The sequence below is a fragment of the Gekko japonicus genome, unplaced genomic scaffold (assembly GCF_001447785.1).
Source record: "Gekko japonicus isolate JY-2015 unplaced genomic scaffold, Gekko_japonicus_V1.1 scaffold13, whole genome shotgun sequence".
In the NCBI taxonomy this organism is placed as follows: Eukaryota; Metazoa; Chordata; class Lepidosauria; order Squamata; family Gekkonidae; genus Gekko; species Gekko japonicus.
The window spans coordinates 2731525-2753336 of record NW_015172553.1 but is presented as its reverse complement, the minus strand read 5'-3'; the positions used below and the strand labels follow the sequence as shown (position 1 = coordinate 2753336).

At 45.0% G+C, this 21812-nt stretch overlaps 1 protein-coding gene across 1 annotated transcript in view; it reads right to left on the bottom strand.

The window, feature by feature from the left end:
• The window catches only part of LOC107118731 (tetraspanin-15-like), a 179672-nt gene that overhangs the window by 44651 nt on the left and 113209 nt on the right, over positions 1-21812 (bottom strand). Inside the window, exon 5 of the mRNA XM_015421085.1 lies at positions 20697-20807. Within this exon, the coding sequence (XP_015276571.1) occupies positions 20697-20807 (111 nt within the window). The remainder of the gene's footprint in view (positions 1-20696; positions 20808-21812) is intronic.

Genomic DNA, 21812 nt, shown 5'->3' with positions numbered 1-21812 from the left:
AGAGTCGTGGATTAACGTCAAACAAATTGTGCCAACAGCATTTCTATTGCCAAACTTGTCAGGGAGATCTGTTCTGTCATATGGAAAATTTTTTCCTAAATTCACCCACCCAGGGAAATCACTACAATGCTTTTAATAGTGTATTTATTTATTTCTACCCTGGTTTCCTCCAATGGGGACCCAAAGTGGCTCACAGCATCATTCACTCTATCTCAATTTTATCCTTGCAAAAAAAAACCCACACCCACTGTGAGATAAGTTAGTCTGGGAGCGAGTGACTGACCCAGGGTCACCTGGCAAGCTTCCACTACAGAGTAGGGATCTGAACCTGGATCTCTCAGATCGTCGTCTAACTCTAGCCATTACTCCATGATGGCTGGTAACTTTCTTAACATCCTGCTCTCTTCCATACACAACTCAAGATCTCTGAATTAGAAGCCATCCAAAAGGACACTTTGTCTAAGGTTCAAGATGTATTGTGGCCAAAAGACATGTCAAACTTTGAAGTGCTTCTTCCCAAAGAACAATGTTATATAATTTCAGATTAAATCGCTCATCACACAGTCATACCATTGTGTTCAGATCACTACTCTGTGGAACTAATTGGAATTAAACTACTTGACTCATTGTGTATATAAGTGCAATGCACACGAACATTTGATAATTGCTATAAAAAGTTAAATGAACTATTCCAAGACTGCAATTTATTTCATACACAAAGAGGAAAGATCACCAGGGAATAAGCTCTAAAATGTCACATTTGTCCCAAGACTTCCCTTTCTAAACACAAAGAGGAAAGATCACCAGAGAATAAGCTCTAAAATGAGCTCTCTACTGTGTTCGGTCACATTTGTCCCAAGACTTCCCTTTCTGATGCTCTCTTCATCATCCCCATTCCTTCATTATCTCAAGCTCCATAAGTATACCCTGGAGCAAAAGGAGCTTTAGTCAGTGAGGGGGCATACTGAAGAACAACTATATTCATCACCAGGACCCCCTCCCTATTCTAGAGGTCAACTAAAGTTTTGACAGAAGTACATGCGATGAGATGTTGGGAAACTATCTGGACTCATTAGCCTCTAGACCGTATGTTCATCCACACACAGGATGGGAGTTCCCATAAAGCTAAACCTTCCTAGATGCATAGAAAAGGAATGATCAAGACCTCACCTACAGACTATGCCCCCTTTGGCCAGCAGAGAACACCTAATTGGCTGTACATCCTGCTCAATGTTTAGGGCCAGGGAAGATCTCAATCCAGCCACTGCTCTGTGGAGTAGCAAGCACAAAATTAGAAGGGAAACTGGTGTCACACTGACACAGTGACATCAATTCAGGCACAAATGGGGAAGTGACTTACAAGGTTCCCTTTAAGCTGCACCAGGCTACACTGGTGCACCAATTCCACCCACCCAGTGCACCATTTTTTACCTCAGTGCAGGGGCATGAGGTTCCCTTCCTAATAGTCACACAGCACAGACCAGTTTGGTCAGGCAGCACAGAAGCCCAGCAGTATGATTTGTGTTTCCTTATCTGGGCTGGCCCCGCCTCCCCTCAGCTGGGGCTTGCATGTCCTATGAAAGGGGGTGCTTCTGCCCCGCCCACCAGTCCTCTCCTTTGTGCAGCTGGAAATCCCCTGGTCCAGGAGTTATCTGGAGGACTGCTGCCCCTCCTGAGGTGAGTCACCTGGTTGTTTGTTTTGTCCTGTGGTGGTGGTGGTGGTGTCAGCTGGAGGGCCCAGGCTGGGATCCGTGCAGGATTGCTGACCTTCGGTTTGCTGGGCAGCCGGGAACCCTTCCTGCAGCCTGGAGCTGTTTTCCTTCCCTTTGGGTGAGTGGGGCTTGTGCAGACAGGAGAGGAGGTCAGCTGGAGGGCCCAGATTGGGATCCGTTTTGCTGGGCAGCCAGGCGCCCTTCCTGCAGCCTGGCATCGTTTTCCTTCCCTTTGGGTGGGATGTGTGTACAGGGCTTGTGGGGACAGGAGAGGAGGTCAGCTGAAGGGCCCAGGCCAGGATCCGTGCAGGATTGCTGGCCTTTGGTTTGCTGGGCAGCCGGGTGCAAGGCTTGTGCAGACAGGAGAGGAGATCAGCTGGAAGGCCCAGGCTAGGATCTGTGCAGGATCGCTGGCCTTTGGTTTGCTGGGCACCCTTCCTGCAGCCTTGCACCGTTTTCCCTCCCTTTGGGCAAGTTTCTCCCTCCTCCAAGTCAAGCTTTAGGAAAAAGCATTAATGAACCTTATTATTTTTTCCTGTGGTTTTCTTCAGTCTGCTATAAATGCTACTGTAAAATTTCTGTTCAGAATAGTTCTGTAAATTCCAAGGGATCCCAGTTCAAATCTCCTTGTAGATCTACTTTCCCAGACCAATATGCTTACCCTGTATGCCATTCCTTTTGCCACTAGTATTTACCTAAAAGTAAACCAACAGTACTGCAAAATGTGCAAAAATATATTCAAAACCTTATAAGTATACAAAAATACAAAGTACAATAATAATTTTTGGATTGTTACAGGTGATAACTGGTGATGGACAAAATTCTCCGGAGTATCTTCCGTTTTGTGAGGACTTCTTCTACATCAATATTCATCAAGGAGTCTTCATCATTTCCTGGATATTCCAAATGGACTCAACAATTCTCAAAAAAGGGAACTGTATTCATTCTCCATATTTTCAGAACATAATGCAGAAAGCGGGCAGAATGCATTTTCATGTTCTCTCTTTATCTCTCTTTATCAATAATAATATTAATATTGACAGTGCTTTCAATTATTGGAAAAAGAGAAAGAAGAGAAGCTAAATTATTTTTCCCCTTAATGAAACTTGATGATACTGTTCACAGCTATGATGTATAAATCATTTCTAAAATATAGTTTGAAAGAGTCATATAAGTACAAATATGTTCCATATAAATATAAATAAATTTGATATAAATATATATAAATATATGGCTTGTAATACAAATGATAATAGTTTATATGTTATGTTTGTATGTTTTGTATGTTTGTAAACTGAATTTTTTAAAATGTTGGCTTGCTCACAATTTTAAAGCTAGCACCATTTTTGGCTCACGGGGTAAAATTTCTGCTCACAAGACTGCATGCCTTAGAGGGAACATTGGTGACATCACTGCATTGGGACAATACTCTAGGATTCACATGAAACTCTGTGGTAAAAACCACGCCATTTCAGTGAATCCTAGAGCATTGCCCCAATGTGGTGATGTCATTTCCAGATTCACTCTGGAAGTGATGTTGCTGCACTGGTACAATGCTGATCATCAGGACACCACCATCTCTTGCTTTTCACAGGGATCATCAGTGCTGGGCTGGCAACCCTAATCAGAAGGGGGCCAGGAAGCAGGGTTCCCAGCCCTAGCAACTATACCTGGCAACTAGCCGGAAGCCAGAGGGGTGTGGACAGGGGGCGGGCTGTCAGTAATGGTGTGACATCACTTGCAGGAAAACCCAGAAGTGATGTCATGCCTTTCTAGGAATCTATGTGCTCCCCAGAAGTGATGTTAGTCCTATCGAAACTTGATGTTTTTACCATAGAGTTATTGGTAGTTCTTAGAGAAAGGTAACATCATTGCTGGGTTTTCCAAGGTGATGTCACACCATCACTGAGAGTGATTTTTAATTTTTTTTCTCCCACTGACCAAATGGCAACCTTAGCAGGAAGACATTGGGCCTCAGGGACAAAACAGGCTTCAAATTTAGACACCTTTGTTCATTTGTTTGGCAATGGAAAAGCCTGTATCTAACCCTGTTGAACCAAACTGTGACACACTTTCTCAGCTTAGATCTGCAAATTTATACAAATAAGACAGGCTTGATAAAACTCTTTTTTTTTGTTAACTGATTCTCTCTCTTTTTTTGATGCCTTATTTTGGCTTCACGTGTTGCCATTTTTTATTTGTTTTATTGATAGGGACTTCAACATCTGGAAGTATCCTGAGCCTCTCTGGACCTCTGAGAGGGCCTGCAGGAGAGCCCCATGGGTACCTTGGCCCTCTTGAATGGTGGAGTCTCTGCATAGGTCTTGAAGTTCCCCAAGACCCAAAGCGGGGATCTCCAGTAGCAAAGTCAAGACCATTCTGCCATCTCAGGTGGGAAGCTTGCTAGGCAGCAGGGTGGTTGACCCCATAACAGGAACTCCCTTCTGTGCCATCTGACAGGTACAAAACTAAAGGAGGTTTGGCAGAGATGACACCCTAACAACCATGGTCATTTATCATTCTCAACCAAAGAGCTAGTGTTATACCTATACTAAAGCTCTGGAAAGACACCATTAAGTCAGGCTTAAAATTGTGCTAAGTTCTACACTGGAGAGCTCTGGACAAGCCCAACTCTATCCTAAGGGGCTGGTCTGGACTGGAACCCTCTTGGTGTGGGGGCTTGTCATCCAGCCGTTATTGCAAAAGGCTGAATTGCTGTTATTTTGACAGGTAAACAATTTGCTGGAGATCTCAGACAAACAGAAGGAAAACTGTTGGATTGTGCCATTTGTAACAGGTGCACCTACTGTGTTCTCTAAATAGATGCTGCTTTTTCTCTCTAGTGCCAGAATGATGCCTTCAGGTGAGCATGCCTAATTAAGCGATGTATTAACAGCTCTCCATTCTGAGATGCCTCCTGGAGAAGGCCACCCTAGAAATAGCCTAGCACATTTACAAAGTCCCTCATCCTTATTTTTGTATACTATTAGAAGGATGGCATCAGCAGCTGTCTCCAGGGATCTATTCCTTTTTAAAAATCCAGGCAAAGAGACAAGGGAAAAAAATTGGATCGGGTAATAGTGAAGGATTTTGGAGTCAGTGGTCTGCAATGACCTTGGGCAACTCACAGTCTCTCACTGCCACCTCTCTCTCAGGGTGAGTGTGAGGATAAAATGATGAGAGGGAACCTTATGGGTGTGCTGGGAGACAAACTCTGCTAAGTGTCCAGGGTCACACAACTTCCTTACCTGCCTGGCCAACAACTTCCTTTTTCAAATGGTAGGGGAAGCTACAAGGGTCTTGGCCATACTCAGCTTAATATTAACCAACAGGCAAGTGTTGGTAGATGAAGTGAAGGTGGTAGGGACCTTAGAGGGAAACTGCCATGTCCTCCATGCGAAGGGGGGGGGGAAGAGTTCATAGCCAGATGTGTTATATTAGGTTTTCGTAGGGCAGACTTTAATGAACTCAAAGGCACGATGCAAGTCATTCCATGGGCAAGATTCAGAATGCTGTTAGTGAAAGAAGCAAGTGAAGGGTGGGCTCTCCTAAAACAAGAGCTCTTGTAAGCTCAAGTCATCACTATTCCAACAAGATGGAAACATGGTAGGGGATTCAAGAAGCCAGTGTAGATGAACAGAGAACTCCATGATGACCTAAGGAAGAAAAAGGAAATGTTCAAGAAATGGAGGGAAGGACATCTCTCTAAAGAAGAGTATCTGAGAATTGCTAGGTACTTTAGATCAGCCATTAGACAGGCCAAAGCTCAGAGTGTGCTGAGGTTGACCAGGGAGGCTCACAACAAGAAGAAAAGCTTCTTCACGTATTTGAGGAGCAAACACGTGGTAAAAGAGGCAATAGGCTCACTGTTGGGTGAAAAATGGAGAAACTCTGACAGAGGACAGAGAAAGCAGAAAGGCTCAGTGCCTATTTTGCCTCAGTTTTTTTCACTGAAGAAGAGAACAGGCTTATCTAGACTAGGTAGAAGGGAAGACATGGTGAGCTCTCCCTTGCTGGCAGTCTTCAAGGAGCGGCTGGATGAATACTTGTCAGGGATGCTCTAGGCTGATCCTGCATTGAACAGGGGGTTGGACTAGACGGCTTGTATGGCCCCTTCCATCTATGATTCTATGCCCTTGAAGGAATCCTGGGATAAAAACATCATTGATAGCCCCCTGGGCCCTACTCAGAGATGGTACCCTGAAGTATTTGGGTCTGCTTCTTCCAATCATGTGATAAAAGAAGACTGGATGGTCAAGATGCTAAATCACATCATACATAAATATTAATCCGATTTATGGGAACATCCCCTATACAACATCCTTGCAGAAATGTATATAGGGGCAAAAGACCAAAGGGCCAGCTTTCCCATGACGTCAGCTGAAGCAGTCGCCTCTGGGGTTGTCTTTCAGGGGAGGTATCTCTGCATTTCCTGCCACCAGCCGAAAGCAGAAGCAGCTAATCTTCACAGCCTCCTCTTTAAAAACAGCATGACAACGCTGGGCACGCACACTGTAGGGTGTCCCAAGCTCTTTTGAGATTCCTCCATTTTGCAGGAGTTTGACTGCGACATTGAAGCCTCTGGTGGCAAAATGTCTTGAGCCAGTAGCGGTCTTCATGATTTAAACTGCAAATGTAGAAAAAGCAGCAATACTATCAATGTGCTTTGATATTAGTGATCAGCTGATTTTCCAGCATAAGGCTTGATGGGACATTTCAGTACCATTAGTAAAATTCCTGTTTCCTTTGACCAGCAAAACCCAGATTTCCCAGTAGACCCCAATACTACATGCTGTGCCTTATTCAGATCAGATGCCATGTGGATACCAAGGATACAAGCAAAATGTCAGCAAAGTGAGGACTCAGGTATGGCCTTAGTGGCTCAGTGGTAGAGCATCTGCTCAGCATGCAGAAGGTCCTAGGTTCAGTTCCTGGCATCTCCAGCTTAAAGAGCCAGGTGGTAGATGATGTGAAAGACCTCTGCTTGAGACCCCGGAGAGCTGCTGCCAGTCTGAGTAGGCAATACTGACCTTGATGGGCCAACGGCTTGATTCAGTATAAGGCAGCTTCATGTGTTCAAAACACATCAGAGGGTCTAACTATAAGTTACAAGTACTTCCGGTCATTTCCAGGTCCAACATGAGGACTTTCAATCAGACATGTGTGGTGAGTTCTGTACTCAGAAATCAATTCCTAGGTGCATGGGTACCCCATCTGTATGTGGACCTTGAGACAGGATGCTTATCATTTTCCCCACACCATTATCCTGACCTTATACAGCCCCACTGGGGAAACCAAAATGAACCTTGTCAGCACACTTGGAGCCTCCAATGGAACAAATAGTCCACCCCCAGGTCATTGCAGGTTGGAAAAACCGTGGTGGGGAGCCATAAGCACCCTCTCCCTGTGTGCCACGGTCTTGATCTGGTCCCATGCACCTGGAAACTGAGTTACAGAGGGAAACTCTTAACTCATATCTGATTTTTTCAATCCTCAAGGAAGAGCAAGGACTTTACAACATGGAGTTATGCCCAGCATGCAGTCAGTGTGCCTCAATCCCCCACGGTCAATGACATTTGGGCAGCTTTCCTGTATGCAGTTAGGAAGCCTCATTATTATGGCTTAATGACTGCTCTTGGTTTCCCGGTAAAAACTTGCCTACCATAGTGTTACCTATATTTCCCCCACGCCATGGAACACAAAAGAATGATTGTAGGAGAGGACTTCAAACAGATCATCTTCCCTTCTTTCCTGCAATGTTCACTAGAGGCAGAACTAAGACACAGGCAGAAAAAAATGCGTGTGCTTGTAGATGTGGGCATGTGCAGGAAACAGTGTCACAAACTTGCGAGAGAGCATGCACATGAATTTTTGGTGCAGCTGCAGAAGTGAAGCTACTGTCTAGCTCTGTACTTTTGATTCCAGCCTGGCAGTGGCTCCCCAGAATTGTAGGCACAAGATTGGTCTCTCTCTTCCTGGTTCCCTAAGATCCTTTTCAACTGATGGTGCCATGCTGGGGTTTCCCGCGGGCATCTTTGTACTCTACATGTCATATTGTTGGTGCTACGTTTGTTCCAGGACCATTTTTACTACCCTGCCGAACCCAGCCTGCTATCTTCAGCACATCCTGTTTGAAATAGTTGCACAGAAGTAAATTCACAGAAGTTAGTATTCTGCTGGGATTCCTATAGTATTACATCTCTTCTTTGTGTGATATTAATTCAAAATGGGGAACAAGCTTAATTAATACATAACAGAAATAAATAACCAAGCATCTCTATACTATAATTTGTAAAACTTTGCGAACATTACTCTAAATGATTGAGCACAAGCTGCTAAGTGGTACAAATTGCCTTTCAAGATGATGTCCCTTTCACCTTCTCAGACAGACTTAACACAGCCACCTCCTCCCAAGTAAGCAATGCATGAGTTCTTCAAAAGAGATCAGCAGGATGTTCCATTCAGACTGCAAGAAGCATACATTTTGTCTGAATGCTGATTTGGAGCAAGTCCAGGAATTGGTACTCTGTTTTTGTTGCTTCTCTGTGCAAAAAAGATGAAAAAGCAGCAGCTGGATTCCAACTGTGGATTACAAATGTATGTATTTAATCATTTAAAAACCACTTCTTCAGAGGTGGCTACCAGAAGCAAAAATACAAGTCAAACAACATAAAATGCACCACTATCCTAAACCAATAAAACCCAAGACACACATCATAAAAAGGGGGGGGGGAGAAAAAAGAACTAGCCACTAAATCTCATACCATCCTCACAGCCCTCCAAATGCAGCCTGAACTGTTTCCAGAAACAAACTAGAAGCCAGTACAAGTCTTTAAAAAGTGCATAAAATACCCTCAAACACACACCCCTCCTGTACAAGGAGACACGCTGCTGAATTCTGGACCAGCTGCAGTTTTCCGGTCACCTTCAAGGGAAGCCCTAGGGAGACCATGTTACAGCAGTCTAGTTGGAAGGTTATACAGGACCTTGCCTCAATGTGGGTGTCCTAATAAAAGGCCTTGTTCCAGGACATTATGAAGCTAAAATTGGCTTTAACCCCGGAAATAGCTCTATTAAACATGGTACCGGAAGAGTATACTCAAAATGACAAATATTTGTTAACATTTATAGTAACTACTGCGAGAATATTGATGGCTAAATACTGGAAAAATGAGATTTTGCCAACAAAGAGATGAAATTATATTTAAATTGATGGAGTTAGCAGAAATTGACAAATTAACGATAAGTCTTCAAGGGAAAGATGGAGGTGTATTTAAAAAGAGATGGGAAAAAATGTATATTTGGGTCCAAGAGACAAGGGGATATATGGATTGAAGTAAAAGCTTTGTGTTACATTAAGAGGTTTCGTTAAAAAAAAACCAGCTGAGATCTGAGAGAGTGCAGCTCTTCCATCAGAAGCTGAATAAACGCTGTTTTAGAGAGGGTAACTTTTCTTTTCGGAGCACAGACTTGCTCATAAATGATTCATTTTGGTGGTCGAAGAAATCACCTTTCCAGCTCCCAACCTACAGAAAAGAGTTTTATCAGAATCCTACTATAACTGCAGGGCGACGAGCCAGCTGGCTGTGAGCCACGGAAAGTTTGATGTTTGTAGAAATCTATGTAAATATAATAAGACTCAATGTATAAGTAAAAATGGTTGTATATAAATTGGGGGAAATGATAAATAAATGTATTTTTAAAAAAGGCCTTGTTCCAATTATGTGTCCTCCCAAACTGAAATATGTAGCAGAGGCTTCTTTTTAAATTCTCATCCCCACCTTTGCAGCAACAGCAATGCAAGCGGTCCAACCCACCCTGAAAGCCAGAGCTTTCTCCTGCTCTGACAAGCTGGCTGACTTAGAAGGGTCACCAGTAACAATGGCAAGCCATGTCTGGAGAACGTCTGCACAAATTAGCTTTTCGGCTGTAAACTAATTGCTACTATTTCTAGGGAGCTCCGTTGAGACGGGCAAAGCCCTGCTCCCCTCCTGGTCTAGCTCATGAAGCTGCCAGGTTGCATTAGTCGTGTTTGGATTGTTCCATTTCTTTTGTGAATGTCACAGTGTTCAGTCAATCCTGAAGAGGATGGGGGAGCCTACCTGGAAAGCACTGGGAAGCCCACCATCCTCTGCATCTTCCCCGCATGTAGAGAGGGTTTGATCACGCTGAAATGTGAGTGAACAGAGGAAGAAAGAGAAGGCGGCATCTCTATAGACGGAAAGAGTAGTAGTGTGGCCCAGAAGGAATGGACTCAGGATCTAGAGAAAGCAATATGGCTAGAGAAGGTTATATATGTGTTGTAAAAAAGAGGGACAGATTCCATGTATCTAACTGCTTCTACATGGACACTGTTCTTCATTTTTGGTCCCGAAGTGGAATTCTTTTGGACCATCCACGTGACATTGTCCTCCTGACATCCATTTTCCAGGCTTTCCCTATCTTCTGCATGCAGCCCAAGTGCATTAACACTCATCCACACCCCTGTGTGCCCCCCCCCCCATGCAACTGAAGCCCTGAAAAGCTCAGGTAGCATGGTGGTGGTGGTGGAATTCAGGAAGAATGGTGGCTGGCTGATGGAGGAAAGTGGGCAGAGAACTCCTGTGGGATGCTCCACTGTATGCATGCCTCTGCATTTGCAGTGGTGATGAAAACTGGGGGATCCTCGCCCTGTGGATACAACCTGTCAGCCCAACCCAACAGCTCAGTTCAGTTCACCCCTACAGAATACATTTCCTCATACAGTAGCAAAGCCTTGACATCTCATTTGTCTGCTGAAATATAACATGCAAGCAGGTTAGCTGTAGGCCAGGAAGTTTTGCCTCAGGCACCTTCTCCCCCAAAGGCCCTGTACCAACCTCTTTCAGTCTGTTTCCCCTATCAGCAACATGAGAATAATAATGGTGTATAAGTGGTAAGTATTTTAAAATGCTGTCTACTGGAATGATTACGCTCTTTAGACTTCATCATGACAATATGGGTGAAACCAGTGGCTTCAGCAAATTCTTGATGCCAATATTGATCTAGGACTTTCTCCAAGCAACTCAGTACAGTATATGTGACTCTCCCGCTTTCGTTTTGAACTCACAGTAACCCTGTGAGGCAGGTTAGGCTAAATGAGAGTGACTGGCCCAATATTAATCACTGAGCTCCACGCTGAGGGGGGGATTTGAACGCAGGTCTCCCGCAGGCTCGTTGTCCAACACCCCGAGTCCCAGTGTGGTGTGGCAGGTACAGTATTCTTCCTGCTTTGCCACTGACATTTCTGCAGGCAACTTACTTATTATTTACTTCATTTGTGGGCCCCTTTTCTCCCCAAAGGGAACCCAAAGTGGCTCACAAGGTTCTTCACTCCTCAATGGACTTCATCTGCATTGGTTTTGTAATCTGTACTGTAGGAAGGACACCATTCAAGGGCAAAGCAGTAAGTAGAGAGAGATGCCTTCACCTCCCCAGGTTCCCATTTCAAGCCATTAGGGGTGGGGGGGAAGCAAACTTTGGAAGGGCCTTCATTCCCATCTAGTGCCATCACTGTAAACTACAAACTGCTTCACCAAAAATCGAAGAAGAAATAAAATAAGAACCCGATGGGAAAATGAATAGACTTATGGGGGTTTGCAAATCAGAGGCCACAACAATGACTTTGCCAGCGGTGGTCTGCTTGGGAGGAAAAAGACTGCCCCCCCCTACACTTTGCAAAAGAGGTTTACGAAGTACTTGGATCCTCGCCTGCAAAGGTCCTATTGAGCTGCACACAGCAATTGTGTGGTATTGATCACATGCCTTTGCAGAGCGGCTTAGGGGGAACGTCAACATTGTGATTTAAAGCCTCCCCTTGTGCGCCTTTGAAGTGGCAGCTTGGCACCCTGCAGCACTCGGAGCCTTCGAGGATAAGAGCCATGAAGATCCAAAAGCAATGGCACAGCTTGGCCAGCCCCTACAGGGAGGTGACAAACAGCACCTTTTGAAAAATGCTTGCTACTGCTAACCCCCACCTTGGGACTTGATTCAAGCCTGTGGAGTTTTAGCCAGCCCCGAAAACACCACAGTGGCAGATCTTTGGGAGACAGCCATTCATTGATCATTACAGCTGGGTTTTGTCAAGTCTCTCACATACCGTACTCCATCTCTCTTGCTGTGGGGCGCCATGTATATTGAGGGATTATGTACTGTGGGGGGCACACAGATAACATGCAAAACAAAACTCTGATAGTTTCATAACATGAGGAAGGCAATATGACAGCTGTGGATTTTGAGAAACAGCCTGGCCTTATATGCAGGCTGTTCAGCGATTAGATGGGGAACAACAGTAAGCAACTGCAATCGGGTCAAAAGCCTCTGCATTGGAGGTGGACCACCCCACACACATGCTAGGGCTGCTCCTAGATCAGGGTGTGAAAACACACCTCACCAAAGCCACAGCAGCAGCAAATGATATGGGCATGGTGTTCACACACCCTCTTCCCACATCACTTGCCCTGTTGCTGCCCCACCGCCAGCATGGTGTAGTGGTTGAGAGCAGCAGACTCTAATCTGGAGAATCCGGTTTGATTCCCCACTCCTCTACCTGAAGCCATCTGGGTGACTTTGGGCCAGTCACGGTTCTCTCAGAGCTCTCTCAGCTCCACCGACCTTACAGGGTGTCTGTTGTGGGGAGAGGAAGAAAAGGAGATTGTAAGTCGCTTTGAGACCCCTTAAGGTAGAGAAAATCAGGGTATAAAAACCAACTCTTCTTCTTCCCCCTCTTGCACAGCCCTTAACCAGCTCCTTTTTATGCTCTTTAAGGGACTTCTGCCTTTCTTTCTCTCAGTTCTGCTGCAGGTTTATGCAAGGTATAAGCTTTTGTGTCCATGGACACTTTTTCAGATACAATGAAATGGTAATTACCAGTCCATACATATAGGTAGAGAGTGAGCAGTAAATCAGCATATAGAATAACGAAGATGTTTAACAGATTCATTGAATCTGTTGTATGCTGATTTACTGCTCACTCTCTACCTATATGTATGGACTGATAATTTCTATTTCATTGAATTTGAAGAAGTGTGCCTGCACATGTTCTGTTGTGGGGAGGGGAAGGGAAAGGAGTTTGTAAGCCGCTCTGAGACACCTTTGGGTAGTGAAGGGCGGGGTATAAATCCAATCTCTTCTCTTCTTCTTCTTCTTAAAGGTGCCACTGGACTCCGACTTTGTCCTGCTGCTTCAGGCCAACATGGCTGTCCACCTGAATCTGTACTGTAGTCTTATGGTGTGGCTTGGGGGGAAATGGAGGGGGGGAAAGTTTCAAGAGCTGAAAAGGGGAAGAAATGTGAAGTTTAGCTCTGCCGTCTCTCTCTGTGGCGGGGGCAGTTTATCTGATAAACTGCAAAAATGAGCTTTACATTTTCTCTAAAGTAAAAACAGATGCCAGAAGAGTCATGTACTGATTAGAGACATGACATCACATAGACATCTCCCTTTACTGCAGGGAAGTAATCTAGATCCCGAACATGCAAACTAAAAATCTAGAAAAAGGGTTGCACAATGACTCCAAAACTAATTAGAAAAGCCATTCTTCACCTACTGTTGGGCATCAGTGCCACAAAGGTGAAATGCCCTTTCTTGATGAAGTCAAGTGATAAACTGCAAAAATGAGCTTTACATTTCTTGATGAAGTCAAAATAATATGGAAAGCTGTACTCAACGGTGCCATATTATACTCTACATTCTAAACTGCATTGGGCAGTATCTGCAAAATCAATAGAATTCTTCTGGACAAAGGTACTCCCTTTTATCCTTGTTCTGCCAACATCAAGCTATGCGCAGAGTTTGCTCATCCTTAACTATGCACAAGAAGAGAAAAAACATGTTGTGAAGGTACAATCCAAACATCAGAACTTGCAGTGAGGAGAGACGTCAAAATAAAGAGGAAACATTTCAAATCTTCGTGAGTCATCGAGAAGCAAAAGGCTCAGTGCTATTAAAGTGCCAGAGCATTTTTCAGTGCACCTCCAGGTGAAATCAGAATTTGAGAACTAAAATATAAGTTCTCCCAAAGTTCTTCCTTCAGGTTACTGTTAGTCACACTACATAGAGTTGGAGAACTTTCCAGTTTTAACGGGTTATTTCTTAACATTTTGGAAACTGTTATCTGCCAGACTGGTACTTCAGGGCAGCACCTTCTGTAGTTTGTCCTGGCATTTTATGCCTTGAAGAGATCTTACAACAATGTTCAGAGAAATGTGTGGTTTCTCTGCTCTGCTTGTGTAAGTTGTTGTACCCCACACTTTCAACCCTTCCAGGCTTTAGAAGACATGCTAAAAGAAAGACACAACTCAAAAGGCTAAAATATACATTTTAAACAACCACCCACACAAAGCCTGCATAAATTTCTTCTGTAAAAATTAAAAGTTGAAGGCATGAGTGAAAAAAAGGAGCCAGATGAACCCTGCTGGAAGCGGGTGCCATAACGGGAAAGGCCTTCCTACTAATTAATGGACCAAACAGCACTGATATTTCCTTTGCCTTTCACTGTGGCTGATTTCACACTAGAGCTGCCTCGCTGTTGCACTGCCGTTTGCCCTGGTTCTATTGGTCAATTTCACACCCGAAGCCGGGCAGCTGATTTTGACCTGCGGCTTAGCCCGATTTCCTCGGCAGTTTCGTTGATCCTCAAAAAACAGGATCACAAAACTGCGGGGAAAATCCTGCGAAGCCGCGGGTCAAAATCAGCCACGCGGCTTCGGGTGTGAAATTGACCAATAGAACCAGGGCAAACGTTGGCGCAACAGTGAGGCAGCTCTAGTGTGAAATCAGCCTGTATGTATGTACTTTGTAAGACGTTCTAGGTTTGTTAAATCCCAAGGATCTACTCTGTAGACCTCCCACATATGTTCCTTAAATTGCCAGAAAAATTCTTATTATACTACAGTCCTGTATGGAATTATTCCAGTTTAAGCCTTCCATCATGCCTGGACCCATCTTCCTTTGTGTTAAGGTGGGAGACTTCCCAGCAACTCTGTTTGTTACCCACTAGCAGATTAAGAGCCGGTGGGAGACAATGGGGAGGGGGAAATGGAGGTGTGCACCAGAAGTGATGTAATGGAATGTACACTCTCTGTGTGTGTGTAAAGTGCCATCAAGTCGAAGAAAAAGAAGAAGAGATTGGATTTATACCCCGCCCTTCACTTGGAGTCTCAGAGCGGCTTACAAACTCCTTTCCCTTCTCCTCCCCACAACAGACACCCCGTGAGGGGGGTGGGGCTGAGAGCACTCTGACACAAACTGCTCTTCTTCAAGGACAGCTCTTGTCAGAACTATGGCTTGCCCAAGGTCACATCAGCAGGTGCAAGAGGAGGAGTGGGGAATCAAACCTGGTTCTCCCAGATTAGAGTCCGCACACTTAACCACTACACCAAACTGGCTCTCGAAGCCAATTTATGGCGACCCCACATGGGATTTTCAAGGCAAGAGACTTCAGAGGTGATTTGACATTGTCTATTTTCCAACCTGAAGCCAGTCTGAGTAGTGGTTAAGACCGCAGACTGTAATCTGGGAGAACTGGGTTTGATTCTCCACTCCTCCACATGTAGCTGCTGGTGTAACCTTGGGTCAGTTAAAGTTCTTTCAGAGCTGTTCCCTCACAAGCAGTTCTCTCACTCAGCCCCACCTACTTCACAGGTTGTCTCTTGTGGGGAGGGGAGGGGAAGGGAAAGGAGATTGTAAGCTGCTCTGAGACTCCGAGTGAAGGGCGGGGTATAAATCCAATCTCTTCTTTTCTCTCCCTCTCTTCTTTTCTTCTCTGTGTAGCAACCCTGGACTTTGCTGGTAGTCTCCCATCCAAGTACTAGCTATGGCTGATCCTGCTAAGCTTTTTAGAACTGACAAGATCTGGCTAGCCTGGGCCATCCAGATCAGTGCAGAATGCACTAGGATTTGCCCACATCCTACAGCGTTCCACAACATCCCTTTCACTGACCAGAAGTGATGTCAGCATGATGCCAGTGGGCCAATCCCCGCCGCCCCAAATGTTCCCAGGGGGTGCTGGCTGTGGCCTGGCAACACTCTTTGTGATGAGTGCTCTGATTTACTCCTGTGCGCCATCAGTTTCCTTGTGTCACAGTGGTTTTATTGTTTCCTCTTTTTACATCAACCATTTTAGAGAATCCTTGTGCTGAAAATGTCATAAAGAAATAGTTAAACTGCCTCTTTTTCCAGGAAACCCTCATGTTTTGGGGACTGCAAGCCAAGAAGTCTTGTTTGGTTCCTACAACATAAAAATACCAGCAGCAAATTGTAACGGAAGACTGAGAACTCCCACAGTTGTACACTGAATGAACTGAGGAACCAAATGATTCTTCATATTCAACTGGTATAACTCTTACTTGTTTAAGGAATTTACAGTCAGGGCCAGACTGAGACACACTGAGCCCCTAAAGCTAGGTCAAATTTAAGAGGCCCTATTACATCACCAAAAAAGGTAATCTAGCGATTGTTAGTAATTTTTTTTATTGAGAGGCCCCTCATAATCAAATCCCTTAAACTGTCACTATCTTAGTTTGTGTCCAAATCCAGCTGTGTTTACAGTGCAATCCTAGAGATACACCTTTCTTAATCCAATAAAGTCAGTGGGTTTAGAATGGTGCAACTATATTAAGGTTTGCACTGTCAGCCTCTACTTCTTGGACTTTCTGACAAAGAAAACAGCTAAATCCCTGCAAGCAGAAGTGTTCTTTGACATACAGCTTCTTGTCTTTCCTCATCAATCTGACTGGTATCTTAAATAAATCACCCCCATTTACACCTATATGTCTTGGAAATATACAAGCCAGGGTTACTATGATGGGAAACCTCCCGCCAGCAACCCTCTCTTCCTGCCACTGCTCCTTTGGGTGTGTTGTTTTGTGTCCACGGACCGCCACTAGGGGTCTGCGTGCATAGCCCCTAGCTTGGCTTCACAAACAATAGGGGCCAAGGATCCTGGGCCACCTTTAGTCCACCTATAGGAACTTTGGTGGGAGACTTAAACCCTCCAATGAGACTAGGTGTGTGGCTGGGATGGGTGTATATAGTTGGGCCTTGCTGGCCAGTTGGTATCTTTTGTGTGCTATACAATAAATGTGACCTGTTCAGCATGTCATAGTCTGGTCCTCCATGCTTAGAACCCACTATTTAACAGGGTGGTTGGAGAAAAATAAATAAATTGGCTCCCCCAGAAGTGACGTCACTCTGTGTGCAATGCCAGTGCCCCCATGCGCCACCTGCCCATCTCCTACTGGTTGCCAGTCATCGCCTGGCAATCCTAGCACAAACTAGTGAGTGTGTTTCAGAAAGTAACTGCAGAACAGTTGCTTATCTTTTCAAGAACTACCTCACTTAGAGGGCAACAATTAAGATCAACCTCCAGTGGGTTAAAAACAAGCACCTCTGAAATCACCTCTGAAATCTGCTGCCCAAACTGGCTGCCAACCTCACAATGGGTCCTCCTGCAGCTCTCCTGGGAGTACAACGGATCTCCAGACCACAGGGATCAGTTCCCACGGGAGAAATGGTACATTCAGAGGGCAGATTCTAAGGCATCATATTCTTGCTGGGCTTCTTCCCTTCTTTAAACTCTGCCCTCCCCAAACACATACGGTCCCCAAATGAATGAACAGGCAGGATTAGGCTGTCAGCCATAAAGGAAAGACCAGCAAATGTGCAATGCCCTAAAAGTACTGTGTACCTAAGGCTGGCAGGATAGAGGTCTTTGAGTATTAATTAAATAAGGATATTTCTATGCCACATAAAGGAGCTGCGGTGGCTCAAGTGGTTAAGACGCTGAACTGCAGACTGTGGAAGGTCGGTAGTTCAGCAGTTTGAGACCCGAGTGTGCCACATGACGGAGTGAGCTCCCGTCTCTAGTTCCAGCTCCTGCCAACCTAGCAGTTCGAAAGCAAGAAATTGCAAGTAGATAAATAGGTCCCACTTTGGTGGGACGGTAACAGCGTTCCATGTGCCTTGGCATTTAGTCATGCCGGCCACATGACCACGGAAATGTCTTCGGACAGCGCTGGCTCTTCGGCTTTGAAACGGAGATGAGCACCGCAACCCTAGAGTCAGACTCGACTGGCTTTTGAGCAAGGGAACCTTTACCTTTACCTTTATGCCACATAATCAGATTAATAGTTTGTTATATGGAAAGCACAGTTACAGGTGTGCTATTTCTGGGTCCACAGCTAAAGACTAATGGAATGAGGAATGGCTTTAAACTCCTATGAACAGCAATTCTCTTGGACAGCAGTCTCAAAGTTTTGCTTCAGAACAAACTTAAGTTTATGATCTTGGGGCATGCCCATAGATTACCAGTTCCTTTTGTAACACTCATTACAGAAATGTTTCTGCATTTTATTTAGTTAGTTCATTTTTATCTCGCTCTCCTTTTATGAGGGCCGGGCTCCATTTTATCCTCACAAAGGTAGGCTAGGCTGAGAGAGAGAATGAGTGCCCCAAGGTCACCCAGCAAGGTTCACAGTAAGTAGGGATCTGAACCCAGGTCTTCCCAGATCTACTGCAACCACTGGCTTTCACTTTGAATTAACTTGTTGCATATCTCATTGCCTGAATCACTGAAATATGTCTTCTGTTTTGTGGGAAATGTCCATTCTTAGGGCAGAAGCAATGCTCACAGGAACACGGTCTCGCTCTTCAGGGAGGAGGAGTTTTTGTCTCTAAGGCACTGGGCTACTCTGTTAGGAACACAATATTTTTAAAGTAATGTATCCCTAATGGCTCTCTGACTGGAGCAGCACTGAATTTGAACTCAGGACTCCCTGAGCACAGACTGAAGTGAAACATTACAACTAAATTTAGGGTTACCATATGGTGGACAGAAATCTTCTGGGATTACAACTTATCTCCAGGCAACAGAGATAAGTTCACCTGGAGACAATGGGCACTTTGGAAGGTGGACTCGATGGCATTATACCTCATCTACCTCATTGAAGTCCACCCCTCTCCAACCCCACCCTCCTCTGGCTCCACCCCCAAAATCTCCAGGTATTTCCCAACCCAGAGCTGTCAGCACTAACTAAACTACTGACCACACCAGTAGAGGTGTTTGGTTATTTATCTACTGAAAACATTTGCATGCCCCCTTTGTACTCAACATTGGATCCCCAAAGTGACAAACAATCAAAATAATATTAAAATACAGATACATATACCCATATACATTTAAAACAATTAAATAAAACATATAAGCACATAGACAAGTCACATGAACAAGGAGGGCCAATGGAAGTTAGTGAGAGAATGCCAAAAATGCCTTCACCGACTGCCAGAGGACAATGAAAGAGGGAGAGAGTTCCTGAGTTTTGATGCCATGACTGAGAAGGCACTTCCTTGGGTTGCCACCCGTCTCACCACAGACGGTGACGGCACCCAAACTAGGACCTCTGAAGATGACTGGAGTGGACAGGTAGATTCAGGTGGTTCTTAAGGTATGCTATCCCCAAACCATAAAAGGCTTTAAAGCTCAATACCAACAACTCAAATGAGGCTGAGAAACAAATTGGAAGCCAGTGTTTCTGGACCAAGCCTGGAATGAGAAGGCCCTGATGCCCCACTCCAGTCAAGGTTCTGGCTGTAACATTCATTACCAACTGTGGCTTTTGGACACTCTTCAAGGGCAATCCCACAATACAGCACATGGCAGTAGTCTAATTTTGATATTACCAACACTTAGTCAACAGCTGCACCATTGCAGATAGCGCTAGACTCCTACGAGTGGCCCAAGAGCGACCATCTCTCCCATGTAGTTGTTCTTTAACATCTACATGTGCCCCCTGACCTAGTTAATCTGGGGGTTTGGCTGGGTTGACATCAGTACATTCGAGTCATGTACACTGATTTGAGTCATGTACACTGATGTCACCCAGCTGTATCTGTTAATGCATGGAAAGATGGAATCCGTTCCGGATAATTTGGCCAGGGCATTGGAGGCTGTGGCTGATTGGTTAAAACTGAGCTGGTTGAAGCTTAATCCAACTAAGATGCAGGTCCTGTTCCCAAGCTGTGGGGGGATGGGGTTGGGACTCTAACTCCCAGCTCTTGGTGGGGTGCCGTTCATGCCTGTACCATTGGTGAGGAGTCTGGGAATGACTCTGGATACCTCACTTTTATCATCTTAGGCTGGTCAGTGAACTAGTTCCCTACCTTCCTCCCATGACTTGATGACAGTGATCCATTCAAAGGTCACCTCCAGGACTGATTACTGTAACTCGCTCTACATGGGCCTATCCTTGAACCTGAGCAAGAAACTTCAGCTACTACAAAATGCAGCAGCGCCCCTGCTGACTGGGATGCCTGTGCAAGTGCACATTCAGCCAGTGCTATGTCAACTGCATTGGCTACTGGTCGAATACTGGGTCAGATTCAAGATTATGGTATTACCCTTTAAGGCCCTTTGTGGCCAGGGACCAGCATACCTGCAGGACCGTCTCTCCCCATACATGCCCCACAGAGCCTTGCACTCGGCTGACCAGCACCGCCTTGTAGTCCTTGGCCCGAAAGATGTCCACCTTGCCTCGGCCAGGGCTTTTTTGGCTCTGGCCCTGGCCTGGTGGAACAAGCTCTCAATTGAAATCACAGCCCTGTGGGATCTGTTGCAATTCCACAGGGCCTTTAAAACGGAGGTGTTCTGCCATGTTCTGCACTGGATGTTGAATAACATCGGCCTCCCTTGCCTTGATCGCCCATGGCACTTTTATATTATTGGCACAATGGACGGTTGATCTATCCTGATCCATCGCCCCTCTAGCATGGGGCTAAATGACTCCAGCTGCCAATTTGTCGGCCAGGATATGTAATTTTAACTTGATTTTTATGGTATTGACTATGTGATGGTTTACATTGTTGTTGGGGGTTTTTTTGTAGTATGATGTGAGTCCCCATGAGGCAGGATATAAATCCCAATAAATAAATAAATAAATTTAGCAGCGACGATGCAAAGTCCTTTCATCTCACCTTCCTGCAGCAAGTGTAGGGCACTCCGCAAGCCAGAGGGCCACTGCTGTTGCATGCATGGTACGGATTAACGTTCCAGTCTGTGAATTCGTCGCCTCCACAGCAGGAAAACTGCAAAAAGAAAAGAGAGTCACTTGAGTCATGTGCACGGTTGGCAAAAACAGGAGGCCCCAACAAGAAGCTTGGAGGACCTGCCTTTGGAGAAGCAGCCTTCAGAGCACCAGACCTCTAGCACCTCCCAGCTTGGAGCTGTCTCTCTTGGATGAATACCCTGAAAATACGCTGGGACTTTCTCCTGTTACTAAGATCTGTTTTGTCCTCATATAGGCAGTCCTTGACCCTCCCTCTCTAGTACATTTTGCCTCTTGGCCTGATCTGGGGTCGAATGCAACACACTTCACAAAGCTCCTGTCTTGCAGAATGAGTACTGCTATTTGCCTGAAAGAGAGACTAGGGATTTTTTTTAACATGCTAGTCAAGAAAAAATATGGGACAGTCTTAAAGTGACATACAAGTTACAGTTATGTTCAGTAAAAAAAACTTTTCTGTATAACCTTTTTTTTGGGAGGGGGGAAGATCATCTTACATTCAGGGTTGTCTCCTTTTGGGTAAATACATTAATTTCTGGAAAGTCCACCTCTGGAGTTTTTGAGGCAAAGAATAAGAGCTGGGCCAACTCAGGTGGGTTCGACACACCTGATGTAACAAGGCAGAAGAAGCAAGCAATAATTCCTTAATGCTTTCAACCAGCCTCCGCCATCTAATTCCATCTCTTCCTTGACTGTAACTGATTACTGAAGCAGAATATTCTGGAACTGAAGCTGTTTCCTGCTCACTGGGACCGGAATCACAAGTGGACGGAAAGGGAAGTAAATTTGCAATGAGAGGGGAGAGAGAGATGACATTCTTCGGTGAAGACCATTCTAGGGCCAGCCCAAGGTGTCTGAAGTGCCACTGCATGTTCTATGAAGGTTTGAGAGCTGTGTTAGAGAATAGAGATATTCTCTCCCATTCACTCTTAACATGCAGATGAGAGAAAGCCTTGTGCCTGCTTGAGTGAGCTCTTTCTTCTTCCCTCACTGCCACTCTTCACTCCGCCCCAAATCCACCACATGG